The sequence below is a fragment of the Mustela putorius genome, unplaced genomic scaffold, assembly GCF_011764305.1.
Source record: "Mustela putorius furo isolate JIRA1106 unplaced genomic scaffold, ASM1176430v1.1 tig00003869_pilon_pilon_pilon, whole genome shotgun sequence".
NCBI lineage: Eukaryota > Metazoa > Chordata > Mammalia > Carnivora > Mustelidae > Mustela > Mustela putorius.
The window spans coordinates 27,800,301-27,820,899 of NW_025422021.1; the positions used below are offsets into that span (position 1 = coordinate 27,800,301).

A 20,599-nucleotide genomic window follows, 5' to 3' on the forward strand; every position below is an offset into this window, starting at 1 on the left:
TTTATAAATAATTTTTTATTTATAAATAACTTATTTATTTTAAAGATTTTATTTATCTGATAGCAAGCATAAGTAGGCAGAGCGATGGGCAGAGGAAGAGGAGAAGCAGGCTCCCCACTGAGCAGAGGGCCAGATGTGGGGTTCTGTCCCAAGACCCTTAGATCACAACCTGAGCAGAAGGCAGATGCTTAACCAACTGAGCCACCCAGGCACCCCACCACTCATGTCTTAATATAGAAGGGCTTGTGATCCGTGGTTTATTAAATATTTTTGAGCACCTGTCTGTGCCAGGAATTTTTGTAGGTGTTGAGGATAAAGCAGGGAACAAAACACACAAATCTTCCTTACCTTTATGGAGTGTTCATTCTAGTGTGGAGAGACAGAAAATAAGCTAACTTCAACTCTGTAGAAAATAATCGCTGACTTATGCATGGTTAGGGTCTAAGTGTTTTGCAGAGTTTAGTTGATTTAGTCTTTACAACGACTGTATGAGAAAGATTTCTCCCCATTTTACAGAAACGAACTTTAGGTAACTTGTTTAAAGGCTCTGCAGTTAAAAGAGATAGACTTGGGATTTTAATGAAGTCATCTAGTGCCATAGTTAGTATTCTTTAATAACAAACAAACAAAAACTGTCTTTGTATGAAAAGGATTCACTTTAGCTAAGCTTAGGTGAACTATGAACAAGTTGTGAAATTTCCTTATTGATAGCTTGTATTATATTATTCTTCTGACTGGTTCTTAGGAAGGGAGTAAGTTATAAATGAATGTTGATGAAGCTATCTGTCCTGCTGGAGCCTGGGGCTGGTAAAGCCACTTCTGCTGCTGCTGTTTTTTATTGTATGGAGTTCAGATATGTCAGTAGCCGAAGGGATGGACTATGACAATAAAATTTAGCTCCAGAATCATCCTTCTTGCATGCTCTGTGGATATGAAACTGGATCCCTCAAGTATTTTTCTGTTGCCAGCTGGCGCAATATTAAGCTTTATGAGTAGATGGCATTGGAGGGACATTGCAGGACGAAAGAGTTTTTCTTCCTGGGTACAGTGCACTTACAGCAGGTTCTGCCCTGCTTTAGGAACATTGAACACCTTCTCTAGTGGCTGGCTCCTGCACTCGTAGTGGTTAGCAGCTGCCAGCAATTTCTAACACCCACTTCAGTTGAGTTCAGCAGGAGGCCCTCCAGTAAAATACCTCTCAATGAAGTTTTCCCCAACACCCTAGAGGGAGAATTTCCAGCGAGATCTACAGGCAAGTCCCCACAGCTACTTCTTGCGCCATTCAGTGAGCCACAGCCAGGCCCCAACAAGGTCTGCATCTCAGTCTTGGGAGGTGGGGGGAAGCTCCATTTCAGCTGGATTCTCCTTGTATTTGTCAGTCCGATACTCTTTATTAGCCAATCCCTCATTACTTTGATCCTCTTTAATAGTTAATTTCTGTACATTGGACTTTGCAAGTTCAGATTATTGTGTGGTTTCTCTTTCCTGATTGCATCTCTAATTTTGTCATGTCATTGCTTTTCATTCAACAACCTCTTAGTGTGAAAGAGTTGTTTTTTTCCTGAAACTTCACCGCCGTTGTTATAAATAGCAAGTTAGTTTTCAAACTTTTTTGTTGATGATACTTTCAGATTTTGAAAATGGAATTTTTAATACAAAATGACTTGATCACATATTTCCTTTCCAATCTTTGTATCTTCCAGATCTGATTTATTTCTTCCTACTCTGTTAAGCACATGTTTTATTCCAGACTCTGCTAGGGACCGGGAGGATGATAGAGAACATGACGAACGGATTTTTTTGCTCTATGTAAGGTAAAATTAGGGTTTCATATAGTTTGGATATGAGGTGAAAATCAAGAATCAGAATGGCTCTCAATTTCTTATCTGCCTTAGTATTTGTGGTTTTTGACTTTGGTGTGATTCACAGAGTTAGAAAACATCCAGGTTGACAGTGACATCTTTTCATTTAGTTTATTGGCTGGTAGTTGGAGGAATATATATATTGACTTTTGGAACCTGGCAGTGAATGCAACTGGTGGGCTGCCTGGGTGAGTCAAAAAGAAATGAAACAGAGAAACAAGGAACATTTTCATGACAAAATAGTAAAGTATTGATTGGGAAACTGAAGGCTAAATAAGATAATTCAGAATTCTTTCTAAGCATTGTAACAGGGGGTAGTTGTTTGGCCTTATCTGAGTATAATTTTAAGAATGCTGTGGCATAGATAGTCTAAAAGAAAAATAATACTAAACACTAAACCTGTAATGAATCACATGCATCAAAGAATTGAAATAGCCAAAAGTTTGGTTACACTTGCCCCTAATAACATTATCTCTTAGTATGCATGTTCTGTTTTAGGTTTTGTGGAGTATTTGTTTTGGAGTGCCTTATAAGACTTTTTGGCTGCAAATTTAGGTTTTGTATAGAATTCTGTTCCATCATGGTAATGGGAGGAATAGGCTGGGGTGGCGAAGGAGCCTAAGGATTTCCAAAGGAAGTTGATACAGTATTAGAAAGTCGGAAAAATCTAACCCTGTTGTTGATAATAAACTGGCTTTTTTTTTTTTTTTAAAGATTTTATTTACTTGACAGAGATCACAAGTAGGCAGAGAGGCAGGCAGAGAGAGAGGAAGGAAGCAGGCTCCCTGCTAAGCAGAGAGCCTGATGTGGGACTCGATCCCAAGACCCTGAGATCATGACCTCAGCCAAAGGTACGGCTTAACCCACTGAGCCACCCAGGCACCCCATAAACTGGCTTCTTAACATGAGGTTGGCACCTTTATCTTTGAGCCTATTACACACCTTAACTGACTGAGCCACGCAGGCTCCCCTCTTTCTTTTCTTTTCTTTTTTTTTTTTTTTTTTTTATATTTTATTTATTTATTTGACAGAGAGAGATCACAAGTAGACAGAGAGGCAGGCAGAGAGAGGGGGAAGCAGGCTCCCCGCGGAGCAGAGAGCCTGATGTGGGACTTGATCCCAGGACCCCGAGATCATGACCTGAGCCGAAGGCAGCGGCTTAACCCACTGAGCCACCCAGGTGCCCCCCCTCTTTCTTTTCTGTTAAAAATATTTTAACTATTTTTAAAAACCTTATATGTTCGGTACATTAGTTTGCATTCCTTTGATGGACTGTACAGTGTCTAGAGTTCGGTGAAATGTTTGCATGTTTATGCATTTTTGGTGACAAATGAATTTTATTGAATTTGTAAAATGAAATACAAGAAAGGTTTCCAGTTTGTAGAATGGTATGACCTGCTTTATTACTTCCCCTATCACCGTCTTTGATCCTCTTTTCTCCTGTTTTCCAGCATGCCGACAATTCTCATCTTGTACAATCTACCATACCTTTTCTCCCCAGTGTGCTTTCTTTATTTCTAGGCACTACTGAAGAAAGACTTAGTGCTGTTTAAATCTTTATCCATCGCGGGTTATGTTACCTAATTTCAGCTTACTGATTGTCTAGTTGATTCTATACAGTGGCTGTAAAAATCCCATCTTGTCCTCAGCCCACGACTAACTTGTGTTAATGAGAAAATGGAATCCTCTGGTATGAGCCTCTTCTTGCCATGTGGTTTTTTCCCTCAGTTTGTCGATGTCTGTGTGTTATTGCATAGTGGTTGTGTTCACAGCAGTTTTGTCTTGTTTATCATATTCATCTTATGGTCAGGTATGATAAAGACTCTTTCTGGGGTGCCTGGGTGACTCAGTCGGTTAAGCATCTGCCTTCTACTCAGGTCATGATCTTATGGTCCTGGGTCTGGAGCCCTGCATCAGGCTCCCTGCTCAGTGGGGAGCCTGCTTCTCCCCTCCCTAAGCCTCCCCTCTCCCCATGCTTGCTCGAACCTGTGCACTCTCACTCTCCCTCTTCCTCTCTGTCAAATAAATAAATAAATAAATAATCTTTCTTTAGTTCTTTTGGGGGGGGGGCGGTCCTAGTTACTCCTTCCTTATACAAGTAGAAGGAAAGTACTGTATTTGGAATCAGGAAGTAAGTCCCATCCGGGATAGCTAAACTAAGGAGACTGCTATAAAAACAAAACCAGGTAAGTTTTCACCTTAAAAGCTGTCATTTTAGAAGGCCGGAGAGCTTTTCTACTGTTATGTCCGCTATTACTCAAAATACATATTGAAATAGCTTTTAGAATTTCCTTAGAGACATCTTTAAATTGTTCCTATCATTTAAGGATCATACCTCATTTATCAGCAGCAATATAGCTCCTGTTTTTGCTTTTACTTTATTATGGCTGAAATAAAAATCAAGTGGCTCCGGTCTCTCTTTAAAATCAAAATCATCTTCAGCAATTAAAGGGTTCTGCCATCACTGGGAATGCTCCAAAACAGTGTACCTCAGGCACTGAAAGCAGTTCCAAAAGAAGAGTAGCAAAATATTTTGAAAAATGGTAGCATAGTTAGAATAACAGTTTAACCTCTCTAAGTGATTAAGGACTTTGTAAGAGACAGTGTGCTTTTTTGTATTTGGGGTCTCTTTATGTGTTACTTGTACACACACATTTTTTAGTCACTCTTTATAGTTTTTTATGATAGATTCTTGCCTATATTTGTATTGTTTGTTTTTGCTCCTATTTTGTACTTTTTAGAATTTTTTTTTAAAATTTTGTTTATTTATTTATTTATTTGTCAGAGAGAGTGAGCGCAAGCACAAGCAGGGGGAGTGGCAGGCAGAGAGAGGGAGAAGCGGGACTCCATCCCAGGACCCTAGGATCATGACCTGAGCCAAAGACAGTTGCTTAACTGACTGAGCCACCCAGACATCCCTAGAATGGAATTTCTCACATTGGTCAGAGTAATTGTATTTTCTTCCTGAGTATTGGCAAGTCTGTCCGAATTTAGTCCTGTAGCCAATACAAAGGGGGTTACAAAAGGTATTCCTGAAACTAAAAATAGCTGACATTTTGAGAATGATATATATATTTTTTAAAGATATTATTTGACAGGCAGAGATCACAAGTAGGCAGAGAGGCAGGCAGAGAGAGAGAGAGAAGCAGGCTCCCCACTGAGCAGAGAGCCTGATGCGGGGCTCGATCCCAGGACCCTGAGATCATGACCTGAGCTGAAGGCAGAGGCTTTAACCCACTGAACCACCCAGGCGCCCCGAGAATGATATATTTTTTAAAGATTTACTTAACTTGAGAGAGCCATGGTGAGGGGGCAGAGGGAGAAAATCTCAAACTGACTCCCCGCTGAGTGCCCCTGAAAATGATATTATTAAAAATTAGTATTCCAGTAGGAAGCTAAAAGCTTTTATCCAAGTCAAAGTTTAGGGTAAAGCATGATGTGAATTCTGCTCGATTAAAATGTTCATAGTGCTTATATTAATAGACCTGAAAAAGCGATAGGCCATCAAAAGAATGCTTAACTTGGGGACATAGAAAAATACAGAGTTAAGGACTGCCATCCCATTTGAAAACTGGGCACCTGGTGGCTCCATCTCTTAAACATCTGGCTTTTGATTTCAGCACAGGTCGTGATCTCAGGGTTGTGACATCCTGATTGAGCTCTTCAGTGGGCTCTGCGCTCAGCAGGGTCTCTGCTTGAGGATTCGTTCTCTCCCTCTCCCTCTGCCCCCACTCCCCTGTGTGCTTGTTCATTGGCTCTATCTAAAATAAATAAGTAAATCCTTTTTAAAAATAGATAAATAAATCTTAAAATTTTCCAGGTGGAAAGATGCCTTGCTTAAAAAATCAGTAGTCTTGGGGCACCTTGGTGGCTCATTCATTGTGTCTACCTTCGGCTCAGGTCATGATTGCAGGGTCCTGGGATCGAGCTGGGAGCCTGCTTCACCTTCTTCTTCCACCTGCTGCCCCCCCCCCCACTTGTGCGCGCGCTCGCTCTCTCTCTGTCAAATAAATAAATAAAATCTTTAAAAAAAAAAAAAAAAGATTTCAGTAGTCTGGCCCTGATGCAAGTATGGCCCTAATGTGAAGATGGGTTTATCTACTCATTGTAGCCTCTAAAAGACTGCCTTTGATGGGATTCTGTGTTCTCGAAGGAGTCTGATTTTAATTCAGCCACTCTATTACTTTTTCTTAAACTGCACTTGTTAGGTAGATGTAAACATTTGGTCTCATTGTATGTTACTCATTTTGGTGTTCTTGTTTACATATTAGTCACCTCTGTGAATTGCCTTCTCTGAGTCCTAACCCTCCAAGTAGCAGGGTTGAGTTTGTGGACCTGGGAGATGAAGGACCATACACGAGGCAAATTCACCAAAGAAATGTCACCTGATGAGGCCTTTTGGTGGTTATTCAACTGAACTTACCTTAGCATGCCCTCTGTATGTTATTAACCCTTTATTTAAAATAAGTATCGTCTTTATATTTGATCATTTTCTCTGTTGCTTTACCCTAGTCATCTCTAAAGATTAAATAGTGGGACTTGCATTTTTTTTTAAAGTCAGGTGAGGCTGCTTTATTTTTATTTTTTTTTAAGATTTAAAAAATCTTTAAAAAAGATTTTATTTTATTTGACAGAGATCACAAGTAGGCAGAGAGACAGGCAGAGAGAGAGAGGGAGAAGCAGGCTCCCTGTCAAGCAGAGAGTTGGCTCGACCCCAGGACCCTGGGTCCATGACCTGAGCCAAAAGGCAGAGGCTTTAACCCACTTAACCACCCAGGCACCCCAGGACCTGCATCTTTAAAATTATTTTTAAGTACTTAGATGAGGGAAATGTCCATTAGAACCCTGCTGGTTGTAAGCTGCTTGCCCTTTCTTAGAAGAATGATTGGATAAAATGGACTGTATTAAAATTTTCTATTTACTTGATCTTCCTATTTTTGTATAATGGGAGGAATTCCCCTCCGTGGTAAGTGACAACTATTTGGAAAACCCCTACCATCTGATTAAAAAGGCTTTTCCTAATGATATCCTTACTGTGACATGTTATAATCCTCAACTTATTTATTATTTATATTTATAATCCTCATTATTTTATAGGATGAACATGAATGAATTAAACATTTATTGAGTACCTTGTACCAGAAAAAGTTGTAGTTACTGGATTAGAAAGATGATTAGCATGCGATCTATACTCTTGAAGGCTGCTTCATTAAGCTTTGAAGATTAGTGTATGTGTGAATAATTATGACAAGTGCTATGTTAGAGGTATTGTGGAAAAGCATGAGAAAGTGCTTTTTTGGGGAAAACTAAATTTAAAAGATTACTGGAATTCCCTAGAAGGAAAAGTAGAAAAGGTAATTCCAGCTCAGGGAAAAACTGAGTAGAGGTAGAAAAATGTTTGCTGTGAAGAAGATGTGTGGCTTATGTGGGGAGAATGGCTTGAATTTCAGCTTTAGATACCTGCTGGTAGTGGTGAGAAGTGGTGAGAGATAAAGCTGAAGCCTGCTCATTTATGACTGTCTTATATTTACTAGGCTGAGAACCTGTGCCTTGTCTTCCTGTCAGAATGGAGAACTGTCATTTAGTTTTTATTAGAAGAAGAGAGGGCGTTTGCAATTTGGGGGATGTGGCAGAGGGAGAGAGAGAATCTTAAGCACGAGACAGGCTCCACAGGGGGCTCCATCTCATGACCCTGAGATCATGACCTGAGCTGAAATCAAGAGCCAGACACTTGAATTTACTGAACCACCCACACGTCCCCCACAGATCGATCATTTAACTAAAGTTGTGTTAACCAGTTTTGTAGCGTAGAACAAATAGCAACAGTAGAAAGGTGGATTGGAGACAGTCCATCTAGGGAAGGTGTTTTTTGTTTTAAAGATTTTATTTATTTATTTGACAGACATCAGAAGTAGGCAGAGAGAGGAGGAAGCAGGCTCCCTGCAGAGCAGAGAGCCTGGTTCGGGGCTCGATCCCAGGACCCCGGGATCATGACCTGAGCCGAAGGCAGAGGCTTAACCCACTGAGCCACCCAGGTGCCCCTAGGGAAGGTTTTATAGTAAGAAATGAGGACTACGGCTAGCACAGTCAGAAGATTAAAGATATGTTTTTGAGGGGGAATATATAGAACTTGGTGACAGATTAGATGTTGGGGTTGAGGGAAAGACTGGATAAATTCCATGTGCAGCTGAATTTGTGGTTATGCCATTAAATGAATTAGGTATGATAGAATTAGAAAAAGATTTGAATGTTGGGTTTTGGATATGTTGAGTGGCACCATGTCTGTCCACTAGGTAGGTTGGAGTTGAGGAGAGATTTGGAAACATGGATTAGGAACCGTCTTTCTTAGTGGTTGACACTGTACATATGCTATCTTGGTCATTATACAACACAGAAATATAGGTATGGTTGTCCCTGTTTTATAGTGAGGAAACTTGGGCTTAGAGAAGTAAGTAAGTTTCCCAAGGTTACGTAATTACAGATATTTTTCCATAGTGCTGTGCTAACCACTGCTATGTAACAAACCACTCCTAAGTGTTGTGACTTAAAGCAATAATTTTTAATTATCTCATATGGTTCTATTATTTAATTGAGCTCAGCTAGGAAGTTCTAGTTTGGAATTCTCATTTGGTTGCAGTTGGCAGCTGGAACTAGAGTCATCTATAGCTTGACCTGGCTGTATATCCAAGATGGTTTCTTTGTGTGTGTGGCATCTCATCTGGAAAGGCTGAAACAGCTGGAACAGCTAGGGGCAACCATGGGGTGATCTCTTCCCACAAGGTCAGGCCACACAGTTAGTAGGCTTTCTCATCTATATAGTGGTTTGGGGATAGTAGGACTTGTTACATGGTATCTGGTTTACTCCAGAGGAAGTTGTCCAAGAGAGCCAGGCTGTAGCTTCAAGGTTTGTAATGATGTAGACTTGGAAGTCACACAGCATCACATCTGTTACATTCTGTTGGTTAAAAGTGAGTCACAGGACCCCTCACATTCACAGTGGGTCAGGAATGAGGGAACACTGTACCGGGGGCATGAATATCCAGAGGCCATCTTTGGAAATGAACTTCTTCCACACAGTGCTATCTTTGGAATAGTGTTTAGATAGAGTGGAAATAGATGGGTCCTGAGAATGCCTTGCTAAAATGTGAAGAGAATGTAAGGAGACAGCTCTGGGAAACAAACTTTTTTTTTTTTTTAAGATTTTATTTTTTATTTGACAGAGATCACAAGTAGGCAGAGAGGCAGGTGGGGTGGGGGGAAGCAGGAAGCAGGTTCCTTGCTGAGGAGAGAGCCTGATACGGGTCTTGAACCCAGGACCCTGGGATCATGACCTGAGCTGAAGGCAGAGGCTTTAACCCACTGAGCCACCCAGGCGCCCCACAAATGTTTTTGAAGAAAGACCCAAGGAAAAGGAGGCAGTGAGGGGGGAAAAAAAATTCCAAGAGATGGAGGGAGAGCATTTAGAGAAAGTGGTGCCATAGAGGCCAAGGAGGAGGATAGTCACTGCCACCATAACCCTACATCCTTAGATTTGGTTGTTATGTTAGAACAGCTATATTAAATGTACTCAGATAGTTTTTGATCACCTATGATGGGACCTTCTGCTACAGATTTAAAGGCTGACTTTTTTTTTTTCTCATTTATCCCACCTCACATATATACATATATGAGTTGATGCCTAAATTTCATAGTTAGAACTTAAATGGTGTAGTCTAGTGTAAAACATTTACACTTTCAGTCATTTGTAAATTGTGATTACATTTGGGATACTTTAGTGAGAGTAGACTTCCATATACTAGAAAGAATATAGTGTTTCTGGCTTCCTAGAGAAGTGAGAGTTCTCTGTGTAGAACGAGAGCGTAGGACAGTGAAATTAATGGCAAACTTCTGCTGGTCTTGCTAGGATATTCTTTCGAGTTCCAAATGGTAAAAAGTGTCATGCACTGAACTAGAACGTAACTGGAAAGAACGGATAAAATGGGAAGTTTAAAAGTTTTAAGCTTTTAATTAATAAATGGCTGGTGTTTTCTTTATTTCAGAGCACAAAGTTATCATTGTTGGGCTGGATAATGCAGGGAAAACTACCATCCTTTACCAATTGTAAGTATTCACTACTTTGAAATTTTTATTTTATTGTTCACAGTTATTTTTTCTGCCTGGGTGATAACTTGATTAACAAAAGCAATAAAAAAGTTATGTGGAACCTAAATTAATTCTGTAAGAACGCAGTTTGGCTATAAACCAGGAGCCAGATTTAAGCAACTGTTTGAAGAGAACTAGGAATTTATATGACCTAGAGTATGTTCACTTTTTTTGCTTGTGGAAAGTAGAGAAATACTGTTCATGTAGTTTCTGGGAATGAATCTAGAGTATTGAAGATACTTCACTTCCTGGTCCCATCTCTCTTTAAACCCTTAACTCACGAGTTAGCAGAAAAGGGCTATTTGGATATAAAAAAGGAAAATTCATGCTCATTTAGCCCCTGATTGAAAAATGCTCAAACATTCTTGCCTCTTTGCTAATTGTAATATATTTGAACTTTTTTTCCCCTCAGTTCTATGAATGAAGTTGTACATACATCACCCACAATAGGAAGTAACGTAGAAGAAATAGTGATTAATAATACACGTTTTCTAATGTGGGATATTGGTGGCCAAGAATCTCTTCGGTCTTCTTGGAACACATACTATACTAACACAGAGGTAATGTTTCTTAATATACTAAAGCTTCTAGGAGTGGAATGCTTGGGAAACAACATCTAGATATGAACTCTTAGGTTAATCTTTTTGAAATATCCTAGTATGGTAATAAAAGTTGAATTTAAACATAGTGGAATCTTTGATTCCCTGTTTCGGGGTTATTATATACGTACTGCCATTGAACTTCTGTAGGGAAAATTGGAATGAGGGGGTGATTGGTTAGTCTGATTATATATTGATCCCACAACTTATCTTAAGTAGTTGTTTTTACAGTGAGTACCATCTCATAGTTCACCATTTCACTTCTCTCTTACTGTTTATTTTTGTAGGCATAGAGAAAATCCTAGTTAAATGAGAGGGTACTGGAGGATTGAATCCTGGCCAAACTGGAACTGTGTACGTTCTTTAATGCAGCACAGTTGCACATGAAAGAATTCTTTTTCTTTTTGGTTATAAAGCAGTTTAGACATAATCATATGTTTTTGTTTACATGTTATTTCCCAAGAGGAAATTTCAGATCTGTGACATTTGAGAGCTTTACTAAATCGATCTTACAAATTGAAAGGCTCTGATAGTCATTTTTATAGCATAGATTATAAGGTTATAAAACTCCAAATGTATATTAAGATGAATATTATGTCATTAAGACCTATTAAGTGTCTTTAATGAGTTGATCCCTTAAAACTTCACTAAGCCTTTGATCATGTTTTTTTGGAAAAGGAAAGATACATGTGGTTAGTACTTCTGTGTGTAATACTGCAGGTATCAAACTTAGGACAACATCTTAAAAATTAAGTTTTATTAAAATGCCTTGGAATAGAACTGGTTTTATATTAAGCCACATATCAGTAAGTATCAAGTTGAGAATAGAGGGAAGGTAACTGTTCTCATCTGCCGTATCATTAATGAAATCTGAAGAGTAGAAAAGACCCTGAAAATTAACAGTGGTTTATCTGGAAAAGAAGAGCTAGCTCTGAAAAATAAATAGTGCATGTTAATTTTAAGCAGTCAGAGTTTACTTGATGGCATCACTTGTGCCAACATAAAGTGACTGTTTCTGCTCCCTTTTCCCTTGTGGTTTTCGGTGCTCGTGGAGGGGAGGAAGAGGTGCAGTGTGGCTCAGTCCTGCCCAGCTCCATTAGGAGTCTCATTCTGACAGCGTTCCTATCATCAGTTCAGGAAAAAGTTGTGCTTGCAGGCAGCAGGTGCCATTTACATAAAGAAGAGAGCAGGGTTTTAGATACGGGTTTTTTCTTTCCAATTTGTTGATTTTTAAAAATTGATGTAACTGTCACATTACTCCTATATCATGCCCTTTTTTAGCATTTCAAATTGATATTGATAAATACCTGTAGAAATATTTAAGATTTAGCATCATAATGTATTGTTTTCATATTGACTTGGGTGCACCTAGATGGATGTAGGCTCATTACCATTCAGGATATTAATTTAGAAAGCAAACGTGTCATATGTTTGTTAGACTATTAACAATACCCTAATAGGGGTACCATCGTATTCTCTTTTCTCTTATTTTCTCTTAAAAATTAGCCAATAATATTTGAATTAGAAATGAATCAAACCTTTAGGCTTCACAGTGTATAGTAGGTATCTCTGGTTTTCCAGTAATACCATACCATAAGATTCTAATTGCTTGATATTTATGGTCTGTAAATCAAATAAGTACTTTACAAATTTTATAAATATTAAATTATGTAATCACTAATTTTTTTATGATTATTTTAGTTTGTAATAGTTGTTGTGGACAGTACCGACAGAGAAAGGATTTCTGTAACTAGAGAAGAACTCTATAAAATGTTAGCCCATGAGGTAAGTAGGATTCCGACTTACATGTGTGTTGTGTTGGGAGGAGAGTGCTTCTTTCTTTCCTTTTTTCTCTTTTCTTTTCTTCTATCCCTCCCTCCCTCCCTTCCTTCCTTCCGTCCTTCCAAATTATTTATTTAAGTAACCTCTACACCCCGTGTGGAGCTTGAACTCACAGCCGCAAGATCAAAAGTTGCACGTTCTTCCGACTGAGCACAGCCAGTTGTGCTCCTGTGTGTAGTATTTCTGTCACATTTGTTCTTTCTACTTTATCATGACAGTACTACTCCAATTTTTATTTGTTTATTTTTTAAATAAACTTTAATTTTGAAACAATATCTTTAAAGTACTCTGCCCAACATGGGGCTTAAATTCATGACCCCAAGATTAACAATCACATGTTCTACCAACTCAGCCAGCCAGGCACCCCTACTTCAGATTTTTTAAGAGTTACTTATAGGTGCGCCTGGGTGGCTCAGAGGGTTAAGCCTCTGCCTTCAGCTCAGGTCATGATCTCAGGATCTTGGGATCGAGCCCCGCATTGGGCTCTCTGCTCAGTGGGGAGCCTGCTTCCTCCTCTCTCTCTGCCTGCCTCTCTGCCTACTTGTGATCTCTGTCCATCAAATAAATAAATAGAATCTTTAAAAAAAAAAAAAAAAAGTTACTTACCTGCTTGCCATTCCTGCTTTATAATTTTGACGCTTGCCAAACTGGAAGTGTATCTGGAAACAAGGGAAAGACTGTGGAATCAATTGTAGAATTTTATTTATTCTTTCCTGGATTAATTTGGTCTAGAAGGTTTTCTGGGTGAAAAGATCTAAATTGGATTGCATTTTGCATTTTATATAGATTAATTATACAGAAGGTTATCACTGGAAATTAATTTTTAAGAAAAAATTTTATTTGTCAGAGAGAGAGAGTGCACACAAGCAGGTGGAGCAGCAGGCAGAGGGAGAAGCTGGCTTCCCGCTGAGCAGGGAGCCCGATGTGGAACTAGATCCCAGCCCTGGGATCATGACCTGAGCCAAAGGCAGATGCTTAACCCACTGAGCACCCAGGGTCCCAGGAAATGAGATTTTAAGATACTTTATTTGTTTGAGAGAGGGAGAGAGAGAAGAGAATCTGTGCACATGATGGAAGGAGCAGTAGAGGGCAGGGGAGAGGGAGAAGCAGACTCCCTGCTGACATGGGGCTTGATCCCAGGATCCCAAGATCATGACCTGAGCGGAAAACAGATGCTTAACCGACTGAGTCTCCCAGGTGCCCTGGAAATGAGTTTTTAAAATCTCGTGGGCACTAAGGAAGTCTTGATTGTAACTCAGCTATCAAACTAATACTTAAATGTTGTTGCTCTTTGGTTTCTCTGATACTGTCCCTTTGATTAAAGAAAACTATTTGACTAGCCACATTTTCTTAGTCTTTGAGAAATATTACTGGTAGCATAATTTAAAAATTAAATAAACTAAATAATATAGTTGGTACTGATAATATTAACTATAAAATATCATATAATACTGTGGTAGCAATTGATTTTTTTTTGTATGCGTTTCGTTACAGGTGTTACTTTCTCAACTCATAGTGGAAATTGAAAAATTAGTATTTAGATATATATGTAATTTTTAATTTTAATGGAATTATAACAAAGCTTAAGAAAATTGGGATATCTTTTTGGAGTGCCTGGGTAGCACATTCAGTTAAGCATCTGATGCTTGGTTTCTGCTCAGGTTATGATCTTTGGGTTGTGAGATTGAGCCCCATGTTGGGCTCTGCACTTGGTGTGGAGTCTGCTTAGGATTCTTTATCCCACTGCCCCGCCCCCCCCAAGTAAATAAATAAACCTGAAAAAAAAAAAAACTAGATATCTTTGTAATGACGTTTCTTTTCTTTTTTTTTTTTAAGATTTTATTTATTATTATTATTATTATTATTTTTGAATAGAGGGAGAGAGGGAGTGTGTGAGTAGGGAAGAAGGGCAGAGAGAGAGGGAAAGAGAAAGCCCATACAGGCTCCAACTGTCAGCTTAGAGCCTGATGTGGGCTTAATCTCATGATTCTGAGATTGTGACCTGACCCAAAATCAAGAGTTGATACATAACCAGCTGAGCCACCCAGGCGCCCCTGAAGTTCCTGTTTTTTGTGCAGGGATCATGCCCACCGTGATGCAGTGTCCCATTTTGGATTGATTCTGGCAGCTGTATTAAACCCTTGTTTTTTGTGTTGTTTTTTGTTTTTTTTTTTTTTTTTTTTTTTTAAGTACACGTTGCTAGTCATGCATTTAAAAGTTTTGATTCTAGTTTGGGAAATAAAAAGTTATGAAATAGGTAGAAAACTAAGGATTTTTTTTTTTTAATTTTCCCTTTGTAATTTACATAGAGGGGTTATTGTTGTGTACACCAAAGGGTTATTACTGTTTTATGAAGACTTACGAAAAAGCAAAATAAGACCCAGATATATTTGTCTTTTGGCTGTTTTTTTACTACCTTAAACAGGTAGCCTCCTCCTTTGATTCTTACTCTAATTTGCCAATATGTAGCAGGATCAAAGAGCCCAGTAGTAGGACTCAAACAAAGTCATTGAATTTTACTAGCTGGGGGTATTAACTTGAGCTGGTCACTTAATTTCATTTGTTAGGGATGTTACCCATGTTTTATGGATTAGTACACGGAGGCCCAGAAAATTAGTGGCTTGATTTTTAAGAGCCAAGAGCCAAGATTTGAATTTAGGCATTCTCATAATTCAGGCCCTTTGTTAAGAAATAAGGCCTTATTGGAAAGTGAGAGACTGAACGGGGAGGTTGCCAGAGAAGAAAGGAATTATGGACAAATTTGGGAGCTAGATTAAGTCACCTAATAGGGCCAGGAAGAGCCAAATCGGCAGTTTTGGAAGGGCAAATGGATCAAAGAATAAGAATGTGAGTGAAAAACAAATATTGACATGGATTTAATCAAGTGTTTCATATGTACAGTAGTAACCAACAAATCTTACTATTATCACTAATAATGCTTTACATGTATTACTGGATATGAAACTATAAAATGATTTAAATATTTCTGAATGCTTCATTTTTTTTTTTCTAGAGAATGCTTCATTTTTTAAAAGATTTTATTTATTTATTGGAGAGAGCATGAGCACAAGTGTGGCAGGAGGGGGTGCAGAGGGAGAAGCAGACTCCACACTGAGCAGGGAACCCGATGCAGGGCCCCATTCCAGGACCCTGGGATCATTACCTGAGCTGAAGGCAGACTTTAACCCACCCAGGTGCCCCCTGAGAGCCTCATCTTAAAAGAAATGAAAAACTTTGAAGCTCATGAATTTTGAAATAGTCCCAAACACAAAAGTATAGATCAAGTTTTATTTGGAATGACTCAGCCTCTAGGAATTATCTTCACAAATGAAGCTTTGAGAAACAAACTGAAAATTGCATATGGCATATGGAAGATGCTAAGTAAATGTGTCTTGCATGTGCTGCTGTTCATCTTCTTGACTAAATGAAGAAATATTTTTAGACTCTTAACAATAATCTGTAATAGGTAGCAGAAAGTTCTTCGAAGTTTGGCTGATGTGTAAAAGTCACCACTGTTGCCCTTGTACTTTGATCTCTTACTAAGTCAAGTTGATGAGCAGCCCTAATCTAGTATATCTCTTTTTTTTTTTAAATTTTTATTAACATACACTGTATTAATTGCCCCAAGGGTACAGGTCCGTGACTCATCAGGGTTACACACTTCACAGTGCTCACCATACAATCCAGTGTGTATCTTTTCTGTTGTTAAAATGATGGATAATTGGTCCTCAGGTTATTCAATAAAAAGTAAAAGAAGATTTTCATCTCTTGCTAAATACTCAGAAATGGGGAAAATAGCTATTTTTTTTAAACAAGAACCCTAAATTTAAAAAGTTAAGCCAGTGAAATATAGAAAAATTAGATACAGTATGGGTTTTATTTTGAGACCTTTCAATAAATAGCTTTATTTTTTATATTTTCCAATTTTCATTCTAGGTGCTTCTCCAAATTTCATCACCAGGAGTGATTAGTATAGATTACATGCAAGTAGAATAGCATAAACAATGTGTTCTAACTTGTGCCAGGTATTTCTAATGTCAGAAATGTGCTCTTTGAACAGGCCAGCATTAGCCGTCCTGACCTATATAAGATTTCAGCATACTCTAGCAAGAGATACTGAAACCGGGAAGATAGGAAGATAGGAATTCCGTTCCATGGAAAGTCCACCTACTCAGTGATTCAGCCACATATCAACTATTGATAAGTGTTCTGTTTCCCAGTTAGGATAGGAAAAAAGTATTTGATCCTTGATAATGAAATATAGTAGATGTACTGGCTATAGCCCACCTCCTCAACTTTTTACCTTTTATGTGGACAGATGAACTGAACAGAGGTGAAATAAATTGAATACAAAATCTTAAAATTCTAGAGTATCCCTCTCTGACCATGCTTTTCAAGTAACTGTCATTAACAGTTTCTGGTAGCATAGCTGCCATCCTGCAGAGGGCGCTGTAACTAAAAGTCTATCTTGATTGTTATATAAGACATTTTGCATAATACCTTTTAACCAAATAAAAAATTTATTACTTATATTTTTATTGACATCAGAAAAAAAATCAAAGAAATTATTGAAGCTCTGTTCTCACAAAGTAAAATAATGTGGAGCAGTGTCAATTTATATATACTAAAGAATTTATTGTTTTAAACACATATACACATGATTGAAATAAAAATATTCTATAAAAATCCCTAAGAAGAATGATGTCATTCAACACAGTTGAGAAAACTTGCAAGCGCAGCATTAAAACTTTAGTTTTCTCAGTATCTCTTTGTGCGTGTGTATGTATACAATTTTATGAAAGCTTAATCTACCAGTTGAATGTGTCCATCATGGGTTCTTAATTCAGGATCCATGAATGGAATTTAGGGTATCTCTTAACACCCTTTAACATCATATATAAATCTTATATGTATCTTTTTTATGAGAAAAAGTCCATAGTTTTCAATAGATTATCCAGGAATCCCCTGGCTTTAAAAATGGGAAAGGGGAAGTGCCTTGGTGGCTCAGTGGGTTAAAAATGGGCACGGGAAGGGTAGGGTAGAGTAAAAGGAGATGAATAACCATTGGACTGCTTTGTGAGTAAAACATGAAACCAGTCACTTTGGTAAAGATGACCCTCATTTTCCAGGAAGTAACTGAACTTTTACTGACTGTTACCCAAAGCCAGGTACTGACCTGGAGTGTTTTTCATGTTCATTCATCCAAACCATATCCCCAGGAGGTAGGTGGTGGTCTCAGGATTATATTATAAATGAGGGGCAGCAGTTATACTGGGAAAATCTCAGTTCAAACCTGGTTCTGTTACTCAGTAGTTATATGACCTTGTATGAGTTACTCACTGCTGGGTCTTAGTTTTCCTCATCTGTAAAATGGGAATCTTATAGGCATCTTACTAGGATTTAAGAGATTTTGTTTGGAAAACGGTTAATGTAATGGGTGTCTTATTCAGATTAGATAATAAACGTTAGTTATGAGTAACAAATTCAGAAAAATTAAAGAATTTGCCTCAGAGGCAAAGCCTAGAAGTGTCAAAACTATCTAATTAGGAAACTTGATAAACTTAATGCCAATTCAAAAGGGCCCTATTGAATATTCAAATCTAAGAAATCTTCATGAATAAAGATAGAGGACCTAGGTCTCAGAAGAATAGGATGGGTTTAGGATAGCACCTTCCAGCTGAGAATTAAAGTCTAAGGCCCTCAGGCATATACTGTATAAAATGAATTAGTTTGTTTCCTATGCACCTGGAAGGTACTAGCTTTAGGTGTGGGTACCTAAAGAAAAGATCGAGGTAGAATTTTGAAAAACTCTTGAGTGCCATGCAAAAAAGTAGCTCTTAGCTATGGAAACTTAGTTTTGGGTTAGGGAGAGGGGTAAATACATATTTGAAGATAAGACTGTTAACTGTAGCACTTAGGATCATTTAAAAAAAATGTAATTTAGGGCTGTAAGAAATATGTTAGTCCTTAAAAATACAGAAGTGTGTATTTAAAGTGAGTTTAGTTTTAAGTTTACTGTCCATCAGCATAAGAGCCGTGAGATGCTTTTATGTCCAGTAGTTGTGGAATTCTAGGTTAAAAGATCAAAAGTATTCAGTTAATTAAGTTGGAAAATCTATAAATAAAATGCACTGGCCTTTACAATTTTGTTTGCTCCTGTAGGACCTACGGAAAGCTGGATTGCTGATTTTTGCTAATAAACAAGATGTTAAAGAATGCATGACTGTAGCAGAAATCTCCCAGTTTTTGAAACTAACTTCTATTAAAGATCACCAGTGGCATATCCAGGCATGCTGTGCTCTTACTGGCGAGGGGTAAGAGGTCTTCTTTTTGGAAAACATATTTAGTTTAGAAACATGTATTTCTTCTTTGAATGAATAAATATTTAAGGCTACCATGTATAAAACAATGTAAGGGAGAGATGTGACACATAGTCCTTACTTGTAATTAGAGAGTTTCTAGCTTGGTTCTGTAAAGAATAAAATAAAAAACATATACGTAATACATGTAAACATACTGAACTAATCCATGTGAACAAATAGAGGAAGAATGGCTGTTGGAATTCAGAGGAACAGGAGTGTCACGGAGAGCTGGACAAGTCAGGGAACCGTTCTGGTACTGGTGGTGGATCTTAACACTGTCAAGTCCTGTGCCTTGAGTGCTTTCCATACAGTGTATCATTTAGTTGTGGTAACATTTTATCCATAAAGAAGCTGAACTAGAAAAGGATTCAAGTGTGAGACTAATTTGGAGATACTCATTTTGCCACCAGAGTAGTCAGGAGGTGGGTTTTGCACTTTTAAAAAGGGGGCGGGGCTGAAATTGGAGAGAGTTTGGCACGAAGGTTCCTGGTTTGGGAGAGAAAGGTAGATGCCTGCAGTAGAATTTTGCCCTAGTCTAATGCCCAGAGATGAAAGGATTTCAAGAAAGAAGTGGTTTGTCAGTATTGTCAAATATAAGGTCAAGGATCAGGAGGAGGGAGAGAGGGCTATTAAGAGAGGGAATGAAGGAGGTTAGAAATAGGATAAAAAGCTGTAAAAGAGGTGAGCAAGTTAAGGTTTTTATTGTAGTTGTATTTCCAAAATATGGTGGATCTATGTATTTAAAAGCAATGAAAAATAATTAAATTGGAGATGAAGATTCTAATTAGAGGTCTTGAATTTGATATAGGAAAGAGCAGAAGCTGGGGGCACAGATAGATAACTTTAGTAACTTATTATATTAGTTCACCTTCACCATGTTCTTGAGGAGGAGAATTTCTCCCATCTCAGCTACCTCATCTGTTTCTGCCCCAAGCTTCTGGTCTTGCCTAACATCAGAAGAACCTCAACCCCAAACTTAAGACCTCTTTGAAGAATCCCTCATACGTGTATTTAAAAGCGGAGAGAAAAGAATTAAATTGGAGATGAAGCTGAATCTTAGTGAAATAGAATTCTCTGTTACCTGATTACAGACATTTGATAGAACATAGTTAGAACCTCAAAAAAGCAAATATGTTGTTTAAAAAAAAAAGTCACAGGTAATACCCATTGTCCACATACTCATTTAGGTAAAAATATCTTACCATTACAAATCTTTGTCAAATAGTTGGATACATGTTGATATAGGTATATCTTTATATGTTATATTTGTCTACCAAAGGCCTTTAAGCAAAAGCACTGATTTTAATACTAAATTAGATTAAAAAAAAAGATCATGTAGGAATGACAAAAGATTTGACTTAAATACTTGGAGTAATTGTGTGGAAATAGATCATTAGTTGGGATAGATACAAACCCTGGCAGTTTCATTTTTTAAAAGAGGAGATCAGTGGATGATGTTAATATCTTTCTAATTTTTTATTTATGTGGGCTTCCCTCTCCAGTAGTTATCAAGTGGAAATGTTTGGTTTTGGAGAAAATACTTCCCTTTTTCACTTTGGCCACCTTGATCTAAGCTCTACGTTTTAGTGCTGGTTGGCATTTTAACTCCCACTTCTGCCGTTTGCAACTGTCTTTTAAGCCTGGATTCCCTCTTGTAGTATGGGAAGGCTTCTGCTTTCAGGATTGTAAAGATTAAGATTGTGGATATTAAGTGCTTAGCACAGTTTCTAGTTTGCTGTTAGGTAACTGCTGTTCATTTAACACTTCATACTTAATTTATTTGCCTATTATT

At 38.0% G+C, this 20,599-nt stretch overlaps 1 protein-coding gene across 1 annotated transcript in view; it reads left to right on the forward strand.

Annotated features, from left to right (window-relative positions):
* Positions 1 to 20,599, forward strand: part of ARL5A (ADP ribosylation factor like GTPase 5A) — a 31,305-nt gene that overhangs the window by 3,326 nt on the left and 7,380 nt on the right. The window contains exons 2-5 of the mRNA XM_004743857.3: positions 9,902 to 9,962; positions 10,417 to 10,564; positions 12,305 to 12,388; positions 18,608 to 18,759. Coding sequence (XP_004743914.1) covers positions 9,902 to 9,962; positions 10,417 to 10,564; positions 12,305 to 12,388; positions 18,608 to 18,759 — 445 coding nt within the window. The remainder of the gene's footprint in view (positions 1 to 9,901; positions 9,963 to 10,416; positions 10,565 to 12,304; positions 12,389 to 18,607; positions 18,760 to 20,599) is intronic.